The 25,834-nt window shown below is 35.2% G+C and overlaps 1 protein-coding gene and 1 pseudogene across 14 annotated transcripts; both read left to right on the forward strand.

Moving 5' to 3' along the window:
- On the forward strand, positions 1-17,230 carry CUNH3orf14 (chromosome unknown C3orf14 homolog). 14 transcript variants are annotated; one of them, XM_045832210.1, is made up of 7 exons: positions 19-112; positions 287-408; positions 714-815; positions 1,432-1,515; positions 2,928-3,051; positions 10,431-10,505; positions 12,286-17,230. In XM_045832210.1, the coding sequence occupies exons 4-7, from the start codon at positions 1,463-1,465 to the stop codon at positions 12,418-12,420; spliced, it is 387 nt and encodes a 128-aa protein (XP_045688166.1). In that variant the 5' UTR covers positions 19-112; positions 287-408; positions 714-815; positions 1,432-1,462; the 3' UTR covers positions 12,421-17,230. The 14 variants fall into 14 exon arrangements, with proteins under 14 accessions (XP_045688167.1, XP_045688175.1, XP_045688166.1 ...); XM_045832209.1 differs by having other exon boundaries at positions 50-157; XM_045832213.1 differs by having other exon boundaries at positions 66-157; positions 287-425.
- LOC123814416 overlaps positions 3,017-25,834 on the forward strand; it is a 27,863-nt pseudogene continuing 5,045 nt past the window's right edge.

Genomic DNA, 25,834 nt, shown 5'->3' on the forward strand with positions numbered 1-25,834 from the left:
GCCACACCCAGGCCCTTGCTGAGACCTAGCCTCTGCGCAGACTCAAGAGCTTTTCCGGAAGAGAGGTCAGAGTGGGGCGCAGAGCGTGAGGTCCCACAGCATCACTGCGCCGGTGGGTGCTTGGCTTTCCCAGGCAGCGCAGGTGCCTGCATGGCCGGTAGGGACGATGTTGTTCAGGAGGAAGGGCTGGGGTGATGAGGAAAGTTCTTGAGTCCTCTGGATGGAAGCGGGACCTGGGGTGGTCAGAGGGCCGATGACTCTGAGACTATGTGAATCTTCATTTCAGAAGGCAGAATTCGTTGTGGGGTTTGTGTGAAGTGCTGATGGCAGGCGTAACAGAAAAGAAGTTATTATGGACCAACTTTACAGGATTTCCTTGACACTGCACTGGAAACTGGAAAGAAGGCAGTGAGGACTGGCCTGTAGTAATTTTAACGGAAAATCTCTCTAACTCTTCCTTGCAGGGTGGGCCTGGGGAAGGGGAAACCTTTCGAGTGATTGCTGTCCTCGGTGCTGAATACAAAACAGTGGTCCCTGGAGGAGGAAACTCGATGAGGGCCGGGGTGGCATTTGCAATTCCGCGTCTAGAGCTCAATGTCTCCATCAGCTCTGGACACTTGGTTGATCCGCAATCAGTGTTACATTTCATAAAATTTAAGAAAGCTAGTACTTCGTTCCAGAAGGGAATTTCATTCCTGTCTTTTCTCCCTTAGGGCCGGCACCTTCAACTTTTGCACCCAATCAGACCATTTGCCTTCAGGCTCCAATCCTAAGTTTAGAGCAACCTCTATGTTGGACTAGGTTCTCCAGCCAAGGTGAGCTTGCTCATGTGCCAGGAAAATGGGCTTCCCGAACTTCCCAAATGTGACTCCTTAGCAGCCAGGGTAAGGTGCAGGGAGCAATGGTGCTTTCCCCCCACAGTTACATATAAAAAAATCACTTTCCTGTTTGGAAAAGAAATGGTAGAACTGGACAGTGTTCCAATAAAGGAAAGACCATGAATTTCCAGTTGCTTCTAATACATGTTTGCCTTCCTATGTATATGTGTGCACATGCATGAGGGATGGTGCTCCTGTATTGGTTTACAGAGAAGATATTTTTCTATTTACTTCATAAAATGTTACTAGTCTTAGTACTAGCTGCTTGCTTGTTTTGAATTGCTTAAGATTAAAATGTGGAAAGAAAAGAGGGAAAATATGAAATGTGTTGAATTTACTTGATTAACAGTATTCTTAGATGCATCTGGCATAAGAAAACTATGCATCATAAATAAAAATGTTTTTAAATACATTATTTCATTTTATACAGTATTATATCTCAAGTTTTAGTTTTCTCTCCTGAGAAAACAAATGATCGAATAAATAAAACGATGAAATATTGTGAAGCTGAGGACATGTGGTAGAAATAACTGTAAATGTTTTTACTATTTAGCAGAAAGCTTCTAATGCAGCTTTAACTAAAGATGACTTCCTTGTTCACTCAAGAAATTCGCCTGTCTAAAAGACATGAAGAAATGTAAGTTTCTTTAAAAAGCTAATCTAAATAAATAAATTATGCTGACTTTATTAGTGAAACATTGTGTGCACAAGAAGACTTAAAAATCTGAAAGTGTGTCATTTTAATTTCCTGACACTTCAGAGATTTTGGTCTAAGGGAATGTCGTTGTCCTTAAGAATAACAAAGATTGAAAGATATAATCATGTTCTGTATGTTTTTACAATTATGTTCTGTATCTTTTTGCTTTTGTTACTGGTATCTAGACGATTTCACCCTTCCTGTCACACTTTCTGGGCTACACACTAATATTTAATGGAATTCTTGAAGCCTCTTGTCCTGGGCCAGCTTTGTGGGTCTGTGACCTGTGTGACCACAGGTCCTGCACTTGGTTTAATGTCCTAATGTTGTACTCTTGAAATTCCTAATACTTTTTAATAAGGGGCTTCATAATTTTATTTTACATAGGGCACTGCAATTATATAGCCAGTCTTGCACTTATATTTTGTATTAACCCTTCTCCATCTCTGACTATGGGCTCTCATGTTTTCCTTTTCTCTAATTAATCACCAGCCCCTCTTCCTTTGTCTTTTAAGATATTTTACCTACAAAAATGACTGTATCAAAGTTTAGTTCTATGCTCAATAACAGCCCTATGAAACAAGTGTTTCTTGAGAATCTCTACAACTACTGGGGAGATGATTAGTCTGTTACATATACTATTTATGTATTTTTTATCATCTGACATATTTACTTATTAATCATTTAAGACCAAAAACTTGTAAACTCAACATTGTACCAGTGAGACATTTTTAAAGTATATTCTATATAACAAAGTAGTTTGATAATTCACTAACAACATTTTACATCTTTCTTCAGCTACAGTTTTACCTTGTGGTGAGTTTGCATACATACACATAGCCTCTTCACTCATCTAGGGAACCATCATCTTTCTCTTAGAAAAAGAGGAAAAAAATATTTGTATTGCTTTTTCAGACATATGGAAGTTTAGCACAATTCTAAATGTGTAACACAAGATTCAGGAGTATTAAAGTGTTGAGCAGAAGGTTTAGTGCAGCAAGTTACATCAATGTATATGTGTGTAGAGGTATATGTAAGTATGTATACAAGGAGATGTTTGAATTTTCATCAATAAATTAGAACTTATATGGTTTCAACACTTTAAAATAATTTTAGAAGACCAAGGAGGCTAAAAAAGACAGAAGCATATACTTATGGTATATGTTAATGAAAATAAAAATAATTTCATCCAGATTTAAGACATATTGAACTACCTAAGTTTTTTGCTGTCTTATTAATTGGCTTATAAAATAGGTTGAAGTACAGTTAAGAAGTGGATATTTTACATTGGTCAAGCAATAAAATATTTCCTTTTAAAAAACTATATATATAATAATCTTCATTTTTTCTAGAGTATCGAAAAGAGTAAAGTCACTTCAACAAATGAAGAGTAAATTTAGAGATAAAAACAAGGAAAAGGCATCTCAGATTCAAGCAGCTGAAGCTGCATTTGAAAGGAACCTTAGTCTTTTAAAGGTAAGTTTCCAAGACTTGAGTATAAGGAATTCTTCCATCTTTGAAAAAGGTTTGACGTGAATTTAATAATTTGATTTGTACAATGTCTTTGTTACGAGTAATAAATAGAATTAATGAAGCATCATCTGTTTTTCAGAGCCATGTAGTGAGATAAGGAGCATATGAATTCTCATTTTTTAAAATGAAAAAAAGTGAAGTTTGCTTAAGCTAAATGTTTTCAATCAACCAGAAATTTCAATGACTACAGAAGGAATTTTAAGGTCATCTTTTATGCAAAAAGTAATAAATATAAGATGTAGCTTTCAATCTTTCATCTTTTCTTTGTAGGGAGATTTTAAAATACCATAAAGTACCTATAGTATATTTACATGTAACTCAACACTCTTTAACATCATAAAAACAAGAACACTTTGATTTGCCTTGGTGGGGCCACAGTCCACACATAGAATTCATATGTAAGATAACAGATTTTCAAGATCCCTTTGGATGGTGATGGAGGGGGCGGTCAAAGTGTGTGATTGCGCAGGGCCTCACCATTTGGCCAATGTGCCCACTTGGAGTAAAATCATATGTGTAACATTTTTGGCTGCTTGCTATGCTTTGCTTCCAGAATTGTATGGCTTCATCCATAATTAAAACCCTAAAAGTTTGCTTCTAGTCAAGCTTCCAAGAGATCCTATGACTAAAACATTTGGTACTAAGGCTATATTATTTAAGTTATAAAGAAGTGTTTTCAGTTTTTTATTGTTAAATATTTTCATCGATAGGCATGATATAGTTATCTTCTGTCCTCACTAGAGGAGATAAAGGAAGAGAAAATTCAGTTATCTTCTCAGCTTCTGGCAGTTTGAGCCACAGTAATTTAAGTCACAGCCATAGTGCTACCAAAGCATTCTATATTGCCATATGTCTTACTTGCCCAATGGTGTTTGCAATATTTATTTTTAAATGGAAATATATAGGGTAATCTGGAATTTGCTGTGAAAAAGTCAGAAAAATGAAATTAGAAGGCTTGAAGTCTTGGTTGCTACTTCCTGCAGCAAGTGCAGGTAATATTTGCTTAATATTTTATTAAGCAAATATTTGATGAATGCCCAGAGGGTCCTTACTATTGAGCTAGTTCTGGTTAGAAAGTGGGGACCACAAAACAAGCATTAAGTCATAGCTCTTCACTTCAAGTAGCTAACAGGCTTAGTTGATGTTGTAAGGTTGTCACACACAAAATATGAGACTTTATGTGATTAAACATTAAGTTTTGTGGAACACTCAGCACTCATATTCTAGGAGTAGGTGTAAAAAATCTTTGAGAGCTCAAATATTCTAAGAGGTCTCAGAGAGGAATCTAAGCTGGAGCTGTGTTTGAATTGGCAGAAGGCAAGGTGTTCTGCTGGATTGTTATGAAAGAGCCAGCAGAAGAACTTTATTAATGTCAGAGGACTATGAGCTAACTAGCTTGGAAAGTCACAGAAAAAAGTTGAATATGTATTGTGAGGTCTGTGAGTAAACTGAGACTATATAGAGATAATACAATACTCAAAGTTTTGGGACAAAAGAAAAATAAAAACTTATATAAGAAACATATGAGAGGATATTTAGGAAAGATTCATTTGCTATTTAGATGTAAAGTCACTTCAAGAATGGAGAGATTGTATTTAATAGAAGTATGTAGTAACTGTCATATCTAGAAGGAAAATAATGAACTATCTCATAGTCATCAGAAACTAGTGTGAAATGGTATTTTTCTCCTGATTATCAAAGTAATATATTCTCACTGCAGAAAATTTGAAGAGCAAAGAAGATGAAATAACTTCTTTATCCTGCTTGCCTAGGAACTAATATATTTTCGTGTATTTCCTTACAGTCTTTAATAAACATTTATTGAGCACTTGTTTTATCCCAGATACAGATGCTATCTTCCCAGTCTTTGTTTTACATGTTTTGGATAATTATATATGCGATTTTTATCCTGCTTTCTCTCATAGTTTTTAATTTTGGAAATCAATTTAATGGCTCTGTTATAGAAATTATTGTGAAAGTAAAATAAATAGGACGTGAGTACAGAATTTTGAGTTGGGAGAGACATTTAAAAGCATACAGATTAGATTGTCATCTGTAAAGTTTTCAATTTTTTTTTAGCATAGAAACAATTTCAAAGCTGTAAAATAGATAATAGTGGACAGCTTTGGTCCAAAGCCCCACCCATTCAGCCCTTTTTTGTCTGCCCTTCTGTGGCTCTAAGGAACTGGGACAACTGCTAGTCTGCTCTAGTTCCTTAATTTAGAGATGAGGAAACCATAATAACTACTCCTAATACTCCTTGTTAAGAACAGGTTGAGTTACATTAGGATATGTACTTAAGTGCAGAATGTGCTTCAAAAGGGTTCCATTAAAACTTAGAAGAATTCCTATAAAGGTAGTAGTAGCAAAATAAGGATGATCTACATCTCCATCCATTATTTGATCTTACTTAGAAGCTCTGGCTAATATAATAAACACTAAAATAGAAAGAGTTTTAACTTTTGGACAGGAAAATGCAGCACTAGCATTTTTAAGTGGTATGGTTATATAATAAGAAAACCTAAAATTATTTTAAAACTAGTATATTTTGAGTTGAACAAAATTAATGGATAAAAGGTGAATATCAATAGCAATTCTACAGATACAGCTGGAAAATATAAGAGATCAGTTTCACCTTAGCAATTAAATTATAAAACACTTGGGAATGCTCTTAAATAGGGATGTGCATCATTTGTATGAAAAAATTATTGCATTTCATTGGAAGATTTATGAGAAAATTTAAGTAAAAATACATGCCTTATTCTTGAGTGGGGAGTATTACTTTTCTCAAGTGAGCTGTCACAATGTTATTTTTAGATTTACAAAATTCCAACAAAATGTGTATCAAACCCAATAAAATTTCTCTAAATGTATTTGCAAAAATAAATTAGCAAGAATATCAAAGAATATTTTTTAAAAGGAGCAATAAGGAAGAGCCTAGTCCCATAAAAGATTCAAACTTATTAGTAAAAGAATGAACAAGAATATAAGTAGAAGAAAACTCACAGTGAGGGTTTCATCAGTAAATATTGTAACAGTGGACTTTGAAAACAGACTGAGTGATTTTTCCCTGTTAATATTTAGAAAATGAAATTTATTTGCCTTTTAAAAATATAAGCATAATTGGTCTGCATTTGTAAGAGAAACAGAGGATTTTGTTACAAAAAATATTTCCATAACTTAGACTGTCATCTCTCTCACCTTTATCCACAAAAACCTTAGTTTTACCCATAAAGGGCAATTTCATGCTAATGAAGGTCATCTCATGAGGAGGGCGGACAAACACTCCAGGGTAAGAGTGAATGGGAAAGTGCTCCAGCGCATTAGCGATGCCCTGAGGGCTTCCATGTAGGTATGTCCTGGAAGCCTTCACAGGGCAACTGGCAATCAGATCCTTCAACAAACTGCCTGCCACCCAGGATGGCCAATGACTTACAAGTCCACATCTCTTCTCTTTCCTCCTCACATCTGTCACTTTCTCCAATTCAATGAAGAATAAGTTCAATGAATGTTTAAGTGTTCCTTGTACCAATGACCTTGTACCTTATGTTTTAGTATCTTGTTTCTTTCATCCCAGAAATTGCACCTCCAGCAGATTAAAAGATTAAACCTAGCCCAGCCATAGCTGAGTTTACTGTATACATTTATAGGGAGATATATATTGCTGGGCTGGGAGGCAGGGGTGAGGGGGAGAGGAGATCTCAATCTGCAAGTGTTTTTGCTCCTGTTCTACCTGTCCTAGTCACAAGTCAACTCATTTATACAGGCTGCTGAATTCTGCCATTGTGTAACATTTACACCATCATACGCACTAGACGCTTGTTTTCTAATTTTTATGAAAAATTTCAAACCTGTGTAGAAGAGGGAATAGAAGAATGTACTTCCATGTGCTTATTACCCAGATTAAATAATTATCAAAACATGACCAATCATGTTTCATCCATACTCCTCACCTCCCACCCCTCAGATTATTTTGAAGTTAATCTTCAATATCTCATTGTTTCATTTGTAAATAATTCAGCAAATTATCTCTATATTATTTCAGTATTTATCACTAAAAGACAAGGACTATTTAAAGAAAAATCACAGTATCATTATCAATCTAAGAAATTTATGATAATTCCTCAAATACCCAATAAGGATTCATATTTCCCTGATTAATTGATTGATAGGAGTCATGAATCTCTAAGTCTCCCCTGCCCTTTTAATTTCTTTGTTGAAGGAATTGGATCATTGTCCTACAGACTTTCCCAGAGTCTGCATATTGCTAATTACATAGCTGAGGTGTCATTTGGTATGTTCTTCTAGTTCCCAGAATCCCTATAAATTGATAAGTCTAAGTTGTGCTGTGCAACAGAAATATAATATGAGCCACATATGTAATTTTAAATTTTCTAGTAAGTACTTTTAATAAAATGAAATGAAATAGATTAAATAAAATGTCATTAGAAGTAATTCCATCACAAATATAAAATATCATTTCAAATGCAATCACTAGTCCTTTCCTTCTAGCAGCATATAGTCAAAGAATTTTTCAGACAAGCTAAGGAATTCATATTTCATCTCCTGCATACTGGGTATCATTTTTTTTAAATCTAAGTAAGGACCTATTTAAAGTAGTTTTAGCAAAACTAATCAATTCCATGTTCAGTATGGATTGAAGTAAAATAAGAATATTTTATTTGAAGTATAAGTGAAAGTAAGTATTCAATAAATAGTTGTTTAGTGAATAAGTGTAATAATAAGGCCATAGCACTGGGAATGGCATGGAGAAGCTGGAGGAAACATCCTGAAGCTCTGAACTTTTAAATGACAGTCTGACAGAGTTCAGAGGGGAGAGGAGAGGGAATTTCCGGGGAATTTCAGGGGAAGAGGGGTTTACAGGAAGAAGTATAAAGGGCACATGGATAAAAACTAGGGGTGGGTGGAAATGGGAGGGAGGAGGGGAGGACTGGGTGGGTGGGTTGGGATGGGAGTAAAAGAAAATTGTACTGCAACAATTAAAATAAAAAATATTTTAAAGATAAAAATAAATAAATGACAGGGAATAAGAAGAGCTGAAGATACAGGGTATCTAGGTGAATAGATTTCCCACTATTATACATTCAATACATTCTGTAGCAAGAAAATGAGTGTAGTTTTATTAGGCTGATAAATAAGGACTAGGAAGAAAAGTTATCCATCCATCTACATGAATAGTGGAAGCTAGAGAAAAGACAATTTTGAAGGGTGAAAAAGTAAAAAGAAAATGACAAATGTCACAAATCTTAAGAAAGCCCACTGTTAGGTTTACCCTGAGAAACGTTCTAAAAGAGAAACAAAGGAGCCAGGTAAGGAGGAAGACAAAGATTCAGAGAGGTAAGCAAAACATCTACAGAAGTGAAATACCACTTCAGGAAAAACTGCTCTGGAGTGATAACCTCCTGTGGAAATGATGCAGAGGTGACAGTCAAGTTACTAACCACAGGCCTTATTTACCAGGTCACATGTCCCTACTGTATCTGCTTTTCAATAAAAGAAATTTAAAGATCAGAAAAGAAATTTTCTGATCTTTAAGAAAAATGTTGCCCTGGCCAGGTGGCTAAGTTGGTTGGAGCACTGTCCTATACGTTAAAAGGCTGCAGGTTCAATCCCCCATCAGGGTACATAACTAGGTTATGAGTTTGATCCCCCATCAGGGTGTATACAGGAGGCAACTGATCAATGTCTGTCTGTCTGTCTGTCTCTCTCTCTCTCCCGTTGTCTCTCTTTCTCTCCCTCTCAAAAATCAATAAAAATGTTCTCAGGTAAGGATTAAAAATATTTTAGAAAAGGAAAAATGTTTATAATCTTGTCTATAGGTACTAGTGACACCTAGATCTACCATTAACAATAACTTTGTAACTGTCCTTAGAATAATGGTATAATTGGAGTTGTTATTTTATCCTATCTGGTTTATAAAGTAAGAATTTTTTCAGGAGTTCGTAAAATCTCAATGTACTCACAGAAAAGTTATTCTCTGTCTGCTGTAGCATCAGCATCAAAAGCTTTTTGCATGTCTTCGATGTAAACTTCTGGGATGGGATCAACATGCTAATAGATGGGCTTTTTATCCCTAAATTGATGTTTTTCCCCTTCAAATCACCTTCCTCTAGACAGCAGGTGCATTAATAGCTGTGCAACTTTGGGGAGTCCCTTTAGGGAATTTCCTGTTTTTCCCTTTTACATTTCACACCCATCCCATGCTCCCTGCGCTGCCATCTGCTGTCTCTTTTCTCCTGTTCAGCATTGGCTTCTTCACACCCACTCCCACGCCCTTTTCCATCTCCCTCCGTCTGTCCAACAGCCCTGTACTAAGATTGCTCCAATGCTTTCTTTTTTCTCTCAAATCACAAAGCTCAAAGGAGAGACAAAATTTACATGGCCTTCAACCAAGGCCTCTTGTGAACCTGACAAATACAAGCAAGCACAAGACAACATTGGTGCTGATTTGGGAGCTTTAATTTAAACAGGACTCAAATGTTTCTGGGCATGAACTTAATGCCTGCATCAAGGTAGAATCTTTCCCAGGGTATGAATTACATTTAATTGCCCTTGTGTTGCTATAATCATAAGAGAAAATACACATATCTACAATTTAAGCCCCAGATTAAAGCACAGTGCTTGAATGCCATCAGCTAAATGCTATACTACCAAGCAATAAAACTCATTGTGGAGATTACCTTAGAAATTCAGTACTAAAAATCTAGAGAGTATAGTGAAAAGGTGTTGTTGTAAAGTGTTGACATACCTTATTGACTGTCTTTTAAATATTATTAATATTTTCATAAGTATAAAATTTAAAAGTGGAATATTGAACAAATGAAATGTGTCATTAATATATTATTTACATGATTTGGACAGACTCAATCTCTTTACTTTTAAGGATAGTGCAATGTGGGTCTGGGTATCTGACTGTTTTTAGTATCTGAATATTTGACTATTTTAGCCATCTGACTGTTTTTAATGATTTTAGAGCTAAGTTGGCACTCTGAACAGTTTTAGAGGAAGTTTTTTTTTTGTTTTCCTGCAAGAATTATTGACACTATTTAAAATAAAGCAGAACTTAGAAGTACCACCTCCACCTTTTATTTTAAAATAGAAAGCCCTGCACTCTCTATTTGAAACTGGTTAATTAAGCAATAATGAGTTCTCTTACCTCAGAGCCCCTCCATCAGTTCAAACTGTATGCAGAGAAGAGTGGAGGGGAGAGATTTGGGAAATTGATGTAGCTATAAATTACAGGTGCCATTTATGCATGCTATATAAATACATTTGTTTTTAAATGCTGATGTCTGTTGCAGGACATAGAAAGAGCAGAAAAGTTTCTACAGGCCTGGATTCAGCCATTTCCACCACCTGAGGTGGTTTCTCTTGAGGTGAGAATTGTGAGGAACAATGAATGGTAAAGACTGAATTATGTCTGTATTTACAAGATTAATTTATTCAACTAAAATAAACAAGATGGGTCTGGTCTTTACCTGTCCACAGAGCCATACTTTGTACATAGTAGGTAATAAGTATCTTGATTTAAACAAAAATTTGAACAAGTGAAAATTGTATAAAGATTTTGTGTCTTTTCACCTAGTCACTTAGAAACAACTATCCTGTTAAACTCTAACAGAAAATATGCACTAACTATTAAGCTGGCAATATGCCTAATCAAAGTGCTTTTCCTGTTGGCTGATGTTAGACATAGCAAGCAGTTCAGCCCTTCACCAAAAATTCAACCAATGCTATTTAAATGCATTTTATGCAGTATATTGTGGCTTTATCTGTTTTATTTTGCTCAGTTCAAGAACAGATTGGGAAGATGGTTGGCAAAAATAAACCAAACCATAGTTGGCATATGAATGTATTTTTGATGAAAGGGAATTTACTACATATAGAATAGTTTTATTTGATATTTTTAATGACCTTTTTCAAATACAATTTTGCTTGCTGCCTAACCAGGGATGTGAATAGACCCAAACTTAAAGGTTGAGAATTTGCCCCTCAATTTTCTGTGTCATCTAGAGTAATAAGAAAAGCCAGTGATCAAGGAGAGAAAAAGCCTTGGTACAAAGTTGTGCCCTGGGCATGTCTTTTTCTTTGTTGAATTCTCCAATACCTTACTCTGGCCCATATAGGGCCCACACAATAGGGGTTAATCCAGCTGTGAATGGTGGAGAAATTACCAACCACAGGCCTTGGGTGGTATTTTTCTTAGCTAGTCTTGCACAGCAGGATGACCTTTATTTTCAGTATGTCAGGTTCTTTCTCAGACCACATGCATAGATGCAGAGATATGTAGAATCCCTCACCATTATCAACTTTAGGAACTCCTGTACCTTTTTAATGATCAGAGTGAATCACTGTGTTCTTAATGCTAACTTTTTGACTGAATTTCTCAAAATGAGGTCGATAATGATGATGTAATACTAAATGCCCTCCTGTGATTCAGGGCTTTTGGCAGGTACTTTTCTTTGGCTTCTGACCCAAGAAGCCATTGAAGCTTGTATACACAATATGGTGGTGATGTTGCCTGAGCTTCTGTAACTTACAGATTGCTAGAGTCAGGCCAATAATACAGCACCTCAACATCCAAGTTATCTGAATTTAAAAATGGTTAGGTAGGTAATCTTGATATTATTTTCTCATCATACAAAAAAGGGAATAAATTAAAATTTGTTATATCAAGTGCTCTGTTAAAAGATATAGTGGATGCATTTTTTAATATTTTCCCCATGCAATTAAGGGGGTCAATTCACCTGAAGCAGGTCATGATTAATTATTTTCTTGTAACAAATATAGTGTGGGTAATCATTTGGTATGGGACTTGGAACATTAAACAAAAACATTTAATAACTGCAGTCATAAATGATACTGGTAATAAACACAAGGTTGGCCACAAGAGGGCGTGTAAAATCACAATAAAATTCTGAAACCTGTAACTCTGCCAGGCTCTGGTTTTACTGAGAAATTTGAAAATTAACACTAGTAAGTAGCCAGATTTTTTTCTAAAATTAACATAAGATATTCTGTAAAGGAGGTGCATTCTACATATATGTGTGTGTATACACACACACATACATTCAAGTGAATAAACATTTAGACTATTATGAAGAGCCAAGTTCAATTGCTTGATATGCTTTTTTACTTTGGGATTTTTTTTTCCAGACTCTTTACTGGGCATCAGTAGAAGAATATATTCCCAAATGGGAGCAGTTTCTTTTAGGAAGAGCACCATATCCTATTGGTGTTGAAAATCAAAATGAAGCAGAAAAGGAAGCAGAAGTTAAGGCACAGCAATAACTTCTTCACATATTGTTTTTAAAAAACCTGCTTAGTAAAGCTGGATACTAAAGAATATGCAGGTCACTGCAGGAATTTTAGGAATCTAATATATTCATGTTGTTCCATTAACTCCTCAATGACAAAGACATGAGAATCTACTGGCAAGTCTTGGGTTGCCCCTTAGAGACCTACGACTATTTCAAGGTCATGCATTCGCTTTCTATCAGTCTCCTGCAAGTATTAAAAACTAACATTGAAAGGTGGACTGTTTATTCAATAAATTGCTAAATGTTGTGTGTTGTTTTAAAAAAAATCACTTAGTCATTTTCATCTAAACAGTGAATACCAGCTCTTCTGATTTTTTATTTTGTAGAATCTTTGCTTTTCAGTTATTTTAGTATAAAGGCAAGGCACAGGATCGAAGTGATTGTTTGCTCACCATTTTAGTTTCTTTTAACAAATGAAAAGACAGTCACACTTAACTGCTTTAGTATAATAATATTCTATCAGAAAATAGATTCAGAGAATTTTGTTCCTTAGAAATAACCGGTTGTAGGAAACAACCAAAACAAAGCATTTGTTAAGTAGTCAGTTTCAGCAAGGCCCCGACTGGTTCTGAAAAAGGATACCTATTAAAGCTGGAGATGGTTATTGGATTTTGACTTGTCAACCCTGTGAGTGCAAATAACTCCTCTGTTATTTTTTTATCTTTAAACTTGCCCTTCCCTCTCCCTTCTGTTTTCATTATTTCTGAAGCAACTGTCAATCAGAAAGCTTTGGGTCAGAACCCTACACAGCCCTGAGATTCTTCAGTGCACTGCTGCCTGAACATTCACAAAAATTATCCTTTTCGAACTATGTAGGCAGGTCCTACTGATAAGAGAGTCTATGCTACGTTACAATGAAAGATTTTATATTCCAAACTGGTTTGTGTTTTTTAAAGAAGGTAATAGGAGAACTAAAACAAAATTGAAATGTTCATTGTGTTAGGTTTCTTTAAACTATCATTTTGGAAATACCCTATTGAGTGGGTTCTGGTGTGGATAACAATAATGTTTTCATAATATGTGCTGGCAGACTAGCATACTTCTTTACAGTTTTAACAGTTGTAATTAAGGAATAAACAGCACAGAGTGTCAGTCCGATGACAATTTCATCTATGGTGTCACAATACAAAATGTCACAAAATATTAGAACTGTTATATAACTATAAAAAGTATCAGCTTAAAGGCTGAGAGCCTTTTGAAAAGACAGAGAAAAGAAGAAAAAAGAAAACTGGCATAGAGACCAGAAAAAATTTATACCTTCTCAAGAATGTTCTGTCATGAAAATAAATTGATAATTTTTTCCTGTTACATTACAGTTTGGTTTCTAGCCATCCAGTTGATTTAGCAGGAGAATGCAGTGCCTTTTAGCAGCTTTGAATTGGTAAACAGATTTAGATGTAGTAGAAAGGAACATGAGGAAGTTTTTTTTTTAACATCCAATCTTTCCCAGCATATGCACATAAGAAGGTGAATGAAGCAATGTGAAACTTATTTCTCTTTAGTCAAATGAAAAAAAGGCTAAACATTTGTTGAGATGGTAAAATATTGTGTCAAGCAAGTAGGCACATTCCAAAATTAAACAGTGGTTGATATGTTAACGTCCTCAAATATTTGAGCATACACTTCCTTTGAGTTCTGTAAATTAAATCACCAGTAGGTTAGATTAAAATACAAAATGAATAGCAATTTCACCATCTCAAAAAAGGTTCAGGATTTTTCTCCCCTAACCTAACTTGCTAAATAGTTTTTAAAGAAAATGGAGACAACTGTACTTGAACAACAATAAAAAACAAAATAAAATAAAGAATGCTTAAGTTTAACATACTCTGGGTTAGGATTTAGGGCAAAAGGGAAGGTTTCTCTAGGTTTTAGCTGGATCATTTCTCCCATTTCTAGTTAATACCTTAAAAACTCCCAGAGATGACTTTATTCCTGGCCCCTACAGAGCTTTCTCCACTCCTCCCTCCGTATAGACTGGAACAGATTGCACCACATGGTGTGTGTGTGTGTGTAATTTCTGTAGGGATATGGATACCCCACCAAAGGTCTTTATATTCCTTGTGGCATATTAGCTTTACATGGGAATTTCCAAATATTGTTTTCTTAAGGAGAGGCAAAATACCATGTCTAATATATATTTTAGTACACAATTAGTAGTAATCAAACAGGAAAAAAAATACCATCTACTCATACCTTCCCACCTCTAATTTAGTCCTCTTTCTATATGCTACATTTTACCTACTATTTATCCTTCATGAAAACTATGAATTCATAATTTTTTAGGGTAATTGGGTTTTCAAAATAAGGGCCATTTCAAGAATTCGTTTCTACAGCCTTACTTAAATTGTTGCAAATCTATAGTCAAAGTTCATTTTCTGCTGAAACACTTCTAGTATATGGGATTATTAAGCTATGAAATGCATCAGAAAGTGCTGCAGTTTGTTTTTCCGAACTTCAAAAATTAAATTTTGAAGTACTAAGGAAAAAGCCTAATATTCTGGAAACCAGACCTCTGGTCTTCCTTGTGTGTAAGGAGCAGTGTGAATGAAATACCAGGCAAACCAACAGTTATTCTCTGCATTGTGTACAAGGTGTTTTAACTGGTTACCTTAAGACTTAGATGAGAATACTAATCTTTTACTTTCTTTACAATTTTGTCTTCTCTGCCTCATTTCCCTTTCTATCAAACAAAATAATAATAATAAGGTGGATATGTGGATATATTTTTAATCAAAATTAAACTTATTTGGAGGTTATTTTAGTACTTCTGAAATCACTGGAGACAGACTGAGGATGAGGTGAGTCTGGGTTAGATGAAAAACCAGAGTTTGCAATCACCATTTTTAGACAACAGGAAGATATTAAGCTTTAAAACCACTGTGAGTATAAAATTTGATGCATAAGGCCATGAATTTGACTTATCTACTTAACAGTTTATTTTCCTTCCTTACTCTATTAATGTCTTTTTACTCTAAGTCAATTCATACCATTTTATGTTATATTTTTTGTAAGTCTGTTATTCAAAACATTGTTTTAAATTCCCTGAAGAGTTTCTTCCCTCTTTTTAAGAATTGCCCAAATATAATAGTCACCATGGCTTAAATGACACTTCATTTCAATAGTCTATTTTGACCTCTTCCACTTTAATTAGGTTCCTGACCAAAATCTACACTTCAGAGAAGTGTAAATTTTATCAGAGAAGATAAAAACTACATGGTGAGTTCAAACAGGAAAAAAAGGGTTGAAAATATGGAGAAGGGAAAAAATTAACTTTTTGAAGGCTTGGAGTTGGAGCAAGGGTCTTTCTCTGTCTGTCTGTCTGTTTGACTCTCACTGGTGGTGGTTTTGTTTCTTTTATAATTTAGAAGTTAATTTGTCTTCATAGGAAATTTAATTCCCTATTGTTCATAAAAAGAACATTTACAGTTTCCTGGGGCAAACATGGGGATGTGTCAAACTTCAGCAATTAAGGAGAGGATTGATTGGTGGAATTGACACCTGGCATTGTGATCCCCTTTCTGACTAGAACGGAGATTATATCCCTACTAAAATCCAAGATGAGGAAAATGACTACAACAAAGACAGAGACTAAAAAATGCTTCCGGACATCATCTCACCTCTCAGAGTCAAGTTTCCTTGCTTACAAGAAAATGGACCAGGTCCCCTACCTTATAATAATGTTTTAAAGTTCTTGCTATTTTAAGAACTCTTAATTTGTGTTTCAGACAAATACTGAGCCCCAGCTAAAGTAGTGTCTAGATTGACTGTGATACAAATTAACAGTGAATTGAGGGGAAAGAGTGAAGTGTTCTTATTTTAGAAAGTGATGATTGAGTTTGTTTCTATCTTTTTTATGATAATTGGATCATTTAACCTCTACTGTTAAGGTCAAAGTGTTCTTTATTATTCCTTCCTAAGTCAAGGTCATCAAAGTATGAGTTTAATGTTTTGTACAATTCTACTTTGGGGACAACACAGTCAAATTAAAGGGAGACAAAATTGTATTTATGTATTTTCTGTAGCCCATCTCTATCTTTTTATATTTCCCAATACAACATAATTATTTTTCATACTATTTATAAACTCTATAACATTTATCAACATACTATTGTAGTAGACTGCTCTACCAGAAAAAGAAATACTCAGATGTTCAAAAGAAGCAAAATCTAAAACCTTTTAAAATAGAGGTGGATAACATTCAAGCACTATTCATTCATTCAGCAGGTCTTACTGACTGCCTACTCTGTACAAGGACCAGTTGTAAGCACCAAGAATATAGCAGTAAACAGAACACCACCCTCCCCAAAAAATTCATGTTCTCATGGGATTTATGTTTTGAAGGGGGCAGTGGGTGGAGGGGGTTGAGAAAGTAGTGATAAAAAAAGGTAATATTTGATATATTAAATGGTGACAAAGTCTATTATAGTATGAATATCTAAAGTGTTTTCTTAGTGCAAGAAAACAAAGCAGTTTTTGTAGTTTCTCAGAAAATATGACTAAAACAAAGTGGCTTTTTTCCCTATTCAAAGATCTTGACTGGGGAGTTTCCAGTAAAGCAACGTTTTCTCTGCTAGTATTAGATTGGCCAAAAAGTCTGTTTAGTTTTTTCCCTAAAATAAAAGACATATTTTTTCATCTTCACCAATAACTTTATGGATTTGAATATTTTGAGCATGTTGGCTGTCTTCCATGTGTTATGATGTTGATAGTTCTCAATAATGTCTCAATTTGATTGCTATCAACTTCAACTGATCTACTTCATTGTAGAGCATCTTCAAGGGAGAACTCTCCAGCATGAAACTTCACAAACCACTTTTGATACATTCAATCAGCCACAGCACCTTCTCCATATACTTCACAAATCTTTCTTTTGCATTTCAGTTGCATTTTTACCTTTCTTGAAATAATAAAGCATAATATGCCAAAATGGTGCTTATTTTCTTCCATCTTCAATATTAAAATAGCTATTCAAAAATTCACCAATTTTGATAACTTTGTTTTAAATGCATGCTGATATGACAGTTGTCACAATACAATCTGACTGAATTGTTTGAAAAGAAGTTAAAGGCAACTAAGCACTACTAGAGCCAGCCTGCAGAAAATGAATGAACTTTTTGGTCCACCCAATAATTTGTATATTGTGTAAGTTTAATGAATAGGTTTATGATAAAGAATGAAAAAAAAAACCCTCACTATTTCAACAGATACTTGTATATCAACACTTATATCAGCATTAATCACAATAGCCAAAAGGTAGAAATAACCTGGTTGAATATGTAAATAAAATGTGTACCAAAGACAGCAAGGATAGCTATACTTCTATCAGACAAATTACACTTTAAGCAAAAAACAGTTATAAGAGACAAAGAAGATTATTATATAATGATAAAAGGTTGATTCATCAAAAAGATATAACAACCACAAATACATATGTACCCAACATCAGAGCACCCAAATATATTAAGGAAGTATTAACATATCTGAAGGGAAAATAGAAAACAATACAAGGATAGTAGGGGACTTAAATACCCCAGTTTCAGCAATGGATAGATCATCCAGTGAGAAAATTAACAAGGAAACATTGGATTTGAGTCATATAGTATACCAATTAAACCTAACATATTTAAAGAACATTCCACCAAGAACAGCAGAATTCACATTCTTCTCAAGTGCACGCAGAAAAATTCTCTAGGACAGCTCATATGATAGATCACAAAATAAATCTTAACAGATTTAAAAGTTGAAGTCATATCAAGTATCTTTTCTAACCACAATGGAATGAAACTAGAAATCAACAAGAAAACTACAAAATTTACAAATGTATGGAAACTGAACAACACACTCCCAAACAACTGATGGGTCAAAAAAGAAATCAAAGGAGAAATCAAAAAGTATCTTGAAACAAATCACAATAGATGTATATAGATGTAGACTATGGGATGCTGCAAAAGCAGTTCTCAGTAGAATAGTTACAGGTTTCCCCCACTATCCAAAAGGACAGTGCTCCTATGAAACCTTTCATAAACTGAAATGGCTTCAAGTGAACAATATCCACTGCTTTCCAAAAGTTTGAGTTATGTTACTTCACTTTCACAAAAGACCTACATTAATACCTGTTTTTGTTAAAGAAATCCAAAGAGGATTTTTGCCTTTACAGAAAAACCATCACTGCTTTAATGTAGGTCTTTCATAAAAGTGAAGTGGTATAATGCAAACTTTCAGAAAATGGGGGATTCGTAGCTAGTGATAAATGCCTACATTAAGAAAATAGAAGCCCTGGCTGGCGTAGCTCAGTGGATTGAGCACGGGCTGGGAACCAAAGTGTCCCAGGTTCGATTCCCAGCCAGGGTACATTCCTGGGTTGCAGGCCATAACCCCCAGCAACCGCACATTGATGTTTCTCTCTCTCTCTCTCTCTCCCTCTCTCTCTCTCTCTCTCTCCCTCCTTCCCTTCCCTCCCTAAAAATAAATAAATAAAATCTTTTAAAAAAAAAGAAAATAGAAAGATCTCAAATAATAACTTTACACCTCAAGGAACTACTAATAGAAGAAAAAACTAAGCCAAAAGTTAGTAGAAGGAAGGAAATTACAAAGACCAGAACAAAAATAAATTGGAGACCAGAAAAACAATAAGAAAGAAAACAAAACCAAGATCTGGTTTTTAATCAAAAGACAGACAAAACTGACAACTGTTAGCTAGACTAAGAAAAAAAGAGAGAAGACCCAAATAAGTGAAATCAGAAATAAATGAGGAGACATTACAACTGATACCACAAATATCCATAGGATCATAAAAGATTACTATGAACAATTATAACCAATAAATTGTATAAACTAGAAGAAATGGATAAATTCCTAGATACATACAACCTACTAAGACTGAATCATAAAGAAATAGGATATCTGAACAGACCAGTAATCAGTAAGGAAATTGAATCTCTAGTCGAAAACCTCCCAACACACAAAAAAATCCCAGGACCAGATGGCTTCACTGGTGAATTCTACCACACATTAGAGACTAATTAACATCAATCCTTCTCAAACTCTTTTTAAAAATCTAAAAGGAGAGAACAGTCATTTTACAAGGCCAATATCACCATGATACCAAAGCCAGATAAGGGCACAAAAGAAAACTATGGACCACTAACTCTTATGAACATAAATGCAAAAATTCTCAATAAAATCTTAGCAAACAATTTAATAACACATTAAAAGAATCATACACCATAACCAAGTGGGATTTGTCTGTGCAGACAAAAATGATTCAATATACATAATCAATAAATGTGAAGCACCTTTATGTTGTGAAACACTGCTAGCATGAAAGATAAAAAACATGTATTATCTCAATAGATTCAGAAACAGCATTTTACTAAATACAACATCTTTTCATGCTAAAAAAAACCTCAACAAATTGGGTATAGAAGGAACACACTTCAACATAATAAAGGTCACATATGACAAACTTACAGCTAACATTACACTCAATGGTGAAAGACTGAAAAATTTTCCTTTAGATCAGAAGAAGACAATAATGTGCATTCTCACCTTTATTATTCAACATAGTACTGGAAATCCTAGCTGGAACAAGTAGACAAAACAAAGAAATAAATGGCATTCAAATTGGAAAGGAAGAAGTAAAATTGTCATTATCTGTAGATGATACAATCTTATATAGAGAAAATCCTAAAGAAAACCCAAAAATCTGCTTGAATTAATGAATTCAGTAAAATTCAGGATATAGAATCAACCATTGGAAATCAGTTGTATTTCTACATACTAACAATGAAATACCTGAAAAAGAGATAAAGAAAATTATTTCATTCACAATAGTACCCAAAACAATAAAATATTTAGGAATAAATTTAACAATGGGAGTGAAAGATCTGAACAATAAAAACTGTAAGACTTGGATGAAAGAAATTGAAGACACACACAAATGGAAAGATATCTCATGTTCATGATCAGAAGAATGTAATTAAAATGTCCATAACACCCAAAGCCATCTATAGATTTAATGCAATCCTTATCAAAATCCAAAAAGCATTTTTCACAAAATTAATTAGGAAAAAAGAAACCTAAACTTTGTTTGGAAGTACAAAAGATACCACTGCACACAGCCAAAGCAACTTGAGGAGAAAAACAAAACCAGAGGCATCGACTTTCCTGATTTCAAACTATACTACAAAACTGTATTAAAACAGCATAGTACTGGCGCAAAAATAGACACATAATCTGATGCAACAGAACTGAGGGCCAAGAAGTAAACCCTTGCATACACAGTCACCTAATGTTTGAAAAGGGAGCCAAGAATATTCAATAGGGAAAGGGTAGTCTCTTCAACAAATGGTGTTGGGAAGACTGGATAACCAGATGCACGAAAATGAAATGGGGCCTCAATATTACCCTGCTCACAAAAATTAACTCAAAATGGATATGATAAAGACTTAATCATAAGACCTGACATAGTAAAACTCCTAAAAGAAAACATAGGGACAAAGTTCCTTAACGTTAGTCTTGACAATGATTTTTTTTAGGTATAACACCAAAAGCACAAAAAGCAAAAGTAAAAATTAATAAGTGGTACTATATCAAATTAAAAAGTTTCTGCATAGAAGTAAAAAAATCAACAAAATAAAAGGGCAACACACAGAATGGGAAAAATATTTGTAAACCCATATATCAAGTAATGGATTAATATCCAAAATATATAAATAACTCATATAACTCCATAACAACAACTACAAAAACCCATAAATAATTCTATTTAAAAAATGAGCAGAGAGCATTGAATAGACATTTTCCCAAAGGAGATGTCCTTATAGACAATGGGTATATCAAAAAGTGTTTAACATCACTAGTTGTCAGGGAAACAAAAATCAAAATGGGTATCATGTAACAGACAAGAGACAATAACTGTTGATTGGGATGATGTGGAGAAAAGAAAACCTTGCATATTGTTGGTGGGAATGTAAGTGTTCAGCCACTATGGAAAACAGTATGGAGTTTTTCCCCACCCAATTACAGTTACCATATATATGATCCACTACTGAATATGCAAGGTCCGTTCAGAAGGTATCCAGCCACGTAATATGAAACATAGAGACATTTATTGAAGAAGCAATAAAGAAACACTGTATCTTGGGGACAATGACACCTTGGTCCCCTTCAAAGTAGGCACCTTGTGACCTCATACGGTTCTCCCAATCGCCATCAGCTGCTTCCTGAATCTCACTGACAGTCTGAAATCTCTTCCCTTTCAAAGGTGTTTTTAGTTTTGGGGAAAGCCAGAAGTCACAGGGTGCCAAATCTGGGCTGTAGGGGGGCTGGGTCACCTGGGTGATTTAATGTTTCACAAAAATTTCTGCATGAGATGTGATGCATGAGTAGGCACACTGTCAGAATGAAGGTGCCAATCACCAGTTGCCCATAGCTGTGACCTTCTAAATCATCCAAATAGTTTCTATAAAGGAATGCTCAAGCTTCACATAAAATTTGATGCAGATTCGTTGCTCTACTTAGTCTTTTGGAATGTGACAGCCACACAGAAAACATGCTCACCCAACAATGTCTACCACCCCCACTGACTAGTATGGTGAAATCATCATTCATGTATGCGCATTCCAGTCCACTCTCCTTGGTTGCCAGCTTACCTGAATGTTGTGTAAACCATTTTCATTATATTAATAATGGCTGGACTTTTTCTGGACAGAACTTACATTGCAAAGATATTTGTACTCCCATGTTCACTGCAGCATTATTCACAATAGACAAGATATGGAAATAACCCAAATACCCATCAACAGATAAATGGGTAAAGAAAATGTGGCATATCTCCATATGTATATACAAAATAGAATATTATTAACCATTAGAAAGAAGGAAATCCTGCATTTGTGACAACGTGAATGGACCTTGAGGGTATTGTGTTTAGTGTGATAAGCCAGATAGGGAAATCCAAACATTGCATGGTACCACTTAAATGTGAAACATAAACAAGCCAAACTCATAGAAACAGTAGAATGGTGGTTACAAGACCCTGGGGGTGATATTCTTAAAGGGTACAAACTTGCCACTGGAAAATAAATTCTGGAGATCTAATTCATATTACAGTGATTACATTCAACAATTACATGCTTCAAAATTGCTGAGAGACTAGATCTTACATATTCTCATGTCAAAAAAGCAATGAGATTAGTTGCAGCCAAGATGGAGGCACAGGAAGAAACCCTTTGCTTCCTTGCACAACCAAAAGGAGGACGACAACCAATTTAAAATCAACAAACAACCAGAAGTGTCAGAAAATCAAACTGCATGGAACTACAACAACCAAGAAATTAAAGAAATAGTCAACCAGACCAACCAAACAGTATGAACCCATGGCAAGGTGGTGGACCATGCAGGTGGGGCTGGCTGAACTGGAAACTGAGACTCACAACAGACTATGGACTACAGTAGGGGTTGCCACCATGGGAGAAACTCCCAGTCTCACAAGGGTTCATTGGAAGGTGGGCTGGGAGCTGAGCAGGTGAGCTGCATTTTCCCCTCTATGGCCCCTCCCCCACAGATAGTGCCACAAGGCAACAAGGAGGGCTGTCCAGACCTGGTGAATACCTAAGGGCCAACCCCCTTACAACTTAACAGGTGCACCAAGACAAAGAAATATGACTCAAATGAAAGAACAAAGCAAAACTCCAGAAAGAGAGCTAAGTAATGAGGAGATAGTCAACCTATCTGATGGGGAGTTCAAAGCCCTGGTAATCAAAACGCTTACAGAACTGACTGAGCTTGGTCGCAAAATGAAAGAGCAAATGAAGGACACCCAAAGTGAAATAAAGCAAAATATTCAGGGAACCAACAGTGACAGGAAGGAAACCAAGAGTCAAATCAACGATTTGGAACAAAAAGAAGAGATAAACATCCAACTGGAACGAAATAAAGAAATAAGAATTCAAAAAAAATGAAGAGAGACTTAAGAACCTCTGGGACAACATGAAACGTTCCAACATCTGAATTACAGGAGTGCCAGAAAAAGAACAACAACAGCAAGAAATTGAAAACTTGTTTGAACAATAATGAGGGGAAACTTCCCCAATTTGGCAAAGGAAATAGGCTTCCAGGAAGCCCAGAGAGTCCTAAAGAAATTGGACACAAAGAGGAACACATCAAGACACATCATCATTATGCTACCCAAGATTAAAGATAAAGAGAGAATCTTAAAGGCAGCAAGAGGAAAGGAGAGAGTTGCCTAAAAGGAGTGCCCATAAGGCTATCAGCTGATTTCTCAAGAGAACCTTGCAGGCAAGAAGGGGCTGGGAAGAAGTATTCCCAGTCATGAAAGGCAAGGACCTACATCTAAGATATCTCTATCCAGCAAAGCTTTCATTTAGAATGGAAGGGCAGATAAAGTGCTTCCCAGATAAGGTCAAGTTAAAGGAGTTCATCATCACCAAGCCATTAATATATGAAATGTTAAAGGGACTTATCTAAGAAAAAGAAGATCAAAAATATGAATCATAAAATGACAACAAATTCACAACTATCAACAAATGAACCTAAAAGAAAACAAAACTAAGCAAACAACTAGAACAGAATCAGAATCAGAGAAATGGACATCACATGGATGGATTTCAGTGGGAAGGGGGAGGGGAAGAATAGGGAGGAAAAGGCACAGTGAATAAGAAGCATAATTGGTAGGCATAAAATAGACAGGGAGAGGTCAAAAATGGTATAGGAAACAGAGAATTCAAAGAACTTATATGTACAACCCATGGACATGAACTAAGGGGGTAGTGCTGGAGGGTTGGGGGGTGCAGTGCAAAGGGGGATAAAGGGGGGAAATTGGGACAACTGTAATAGCATAATCAATAAAATATACTTTAAGAAAGTATATGCTTCAAATTTTTCATAATGAAAAATGAAGTTCAAAAGAAATGAATCTACTCTTACTCTTATTATATAAAATGCTCTTTGATATTCTTTTCCTTAACTATATCATAGAAGGAAAAAAAGAATACAGGTAATGACCCCTTAAGTTAATTTTGCAATGCACTAAAGGCTTGTATGCATGAGATTGCTAGCTACCTTGGTTTTTGCTCCACCCATATGGAGTCATTCTAACACAGAAGATACTTTTTGGTCACTTGAATGCAAATTAAAAATGAAAAGCCTAATTCTCCTCAATGTTTCCAAGCTCCAAAAATATAATGCTTCTTGACATTTCCGTAGTTGCCTATTTAAGTTCAATGTAAATAGCTGCTGCTACTTTAGGAGTGCCTGATAATGTCTATCACAGTGCAAGGATATATGTCTCCCTGATGACATCTTAATGTTGATCTTGTAAATTCTACAGCAACACATAATGCAGCACAAAGATATGCCAAGTAGCATCAAAAACATTTTTTTCAAAATCTGAGTTTAATATAAATGTCAAATCACATTTAGAGGAGAACAAATTACAGAGTATTCTGATGACTTCAGCTAATTAATTCTCTCCACTGATAATAATTTTTGAACTTTGGACACAGAGGTTATTAAATGCTTTATTCTGTTGTCACTTATAATTGCTAATTTAATACAAAGCAAGTTGATTATATAAGCTGCTAATTTTTCTTAAGGGCAAATTCTGTTTTTGTACTAAGTGGGAATTTCCAACATTAAATAACTTTATCTATACTTAGTGTTTTCATTGCGCTGAGATGTGGGTTAAAAAAAACCCTATGATCCAAAAAATAAATACATCATTTTCTATATTTTGCTGACCTGGGGGAAAGTGTCCTTTATTTCTAAAACACCAGTCTGACTTTGTGAATTCCTTTCTTGGCTTTTTTTCCCAAAATCACATATACCTGCCACTATTGTCTTAGCATTCATATTACTGCTTCCTTCTTAAGTGCAACTCGATTTTATTAAAATATCACCTTTCTCCAAACCTTGAGTGCTTTGGGGAAGCTCCCCATCTCAATAGTGGAGAGGGATGTGCTGTACTTTATCTAAACCAGCCATGTTAATCCCCTTCTCCTTGCCATTGATTGGTTTAGGAATGAACATGTGATAATATTCTGGCCAATGAAACAGGAGAGCAAGTTAGCCAGAGGGTTTCTGGGAAAGTTTCTTCTGCTCCTGAAAGACAGAAGATTGTTACTTTGGACACTGTCAGAACTGCACATGAGCCTGGAATTCCTGTAGCATCTTTCTACCAGCCTCAAGGAAAACTTCACTAGAGGAGAGCCAATATAAAGAACCACACAGAAACAGACCTGGCTTATACTTCTCAGTTTCTTACACTGGGAAATGATCAACTTCCTTGTCATTTAAGCCTCGGGCATGTTACTAGCAGATGAGAGCTCTGAGTGATACAATATATTGATTTTTTAAATTTCAGG

Source organism: Phyllostomus hastatus, unplaced genomic scaffold (genome assembly GCF_019186645.2).
Source record: "Phyllostomus hastatus isolate PE091 unplaced genomic scaffold, TTU_PhHast_1.1 phas_contig_16, whole genome shotgun sequence".
NCBI lineage: Eukaryota > Metazoa > Chordata > Mammalia > Chiroptera > Phyllostomidae > Phyllostomus > Phyllostomus hastatus.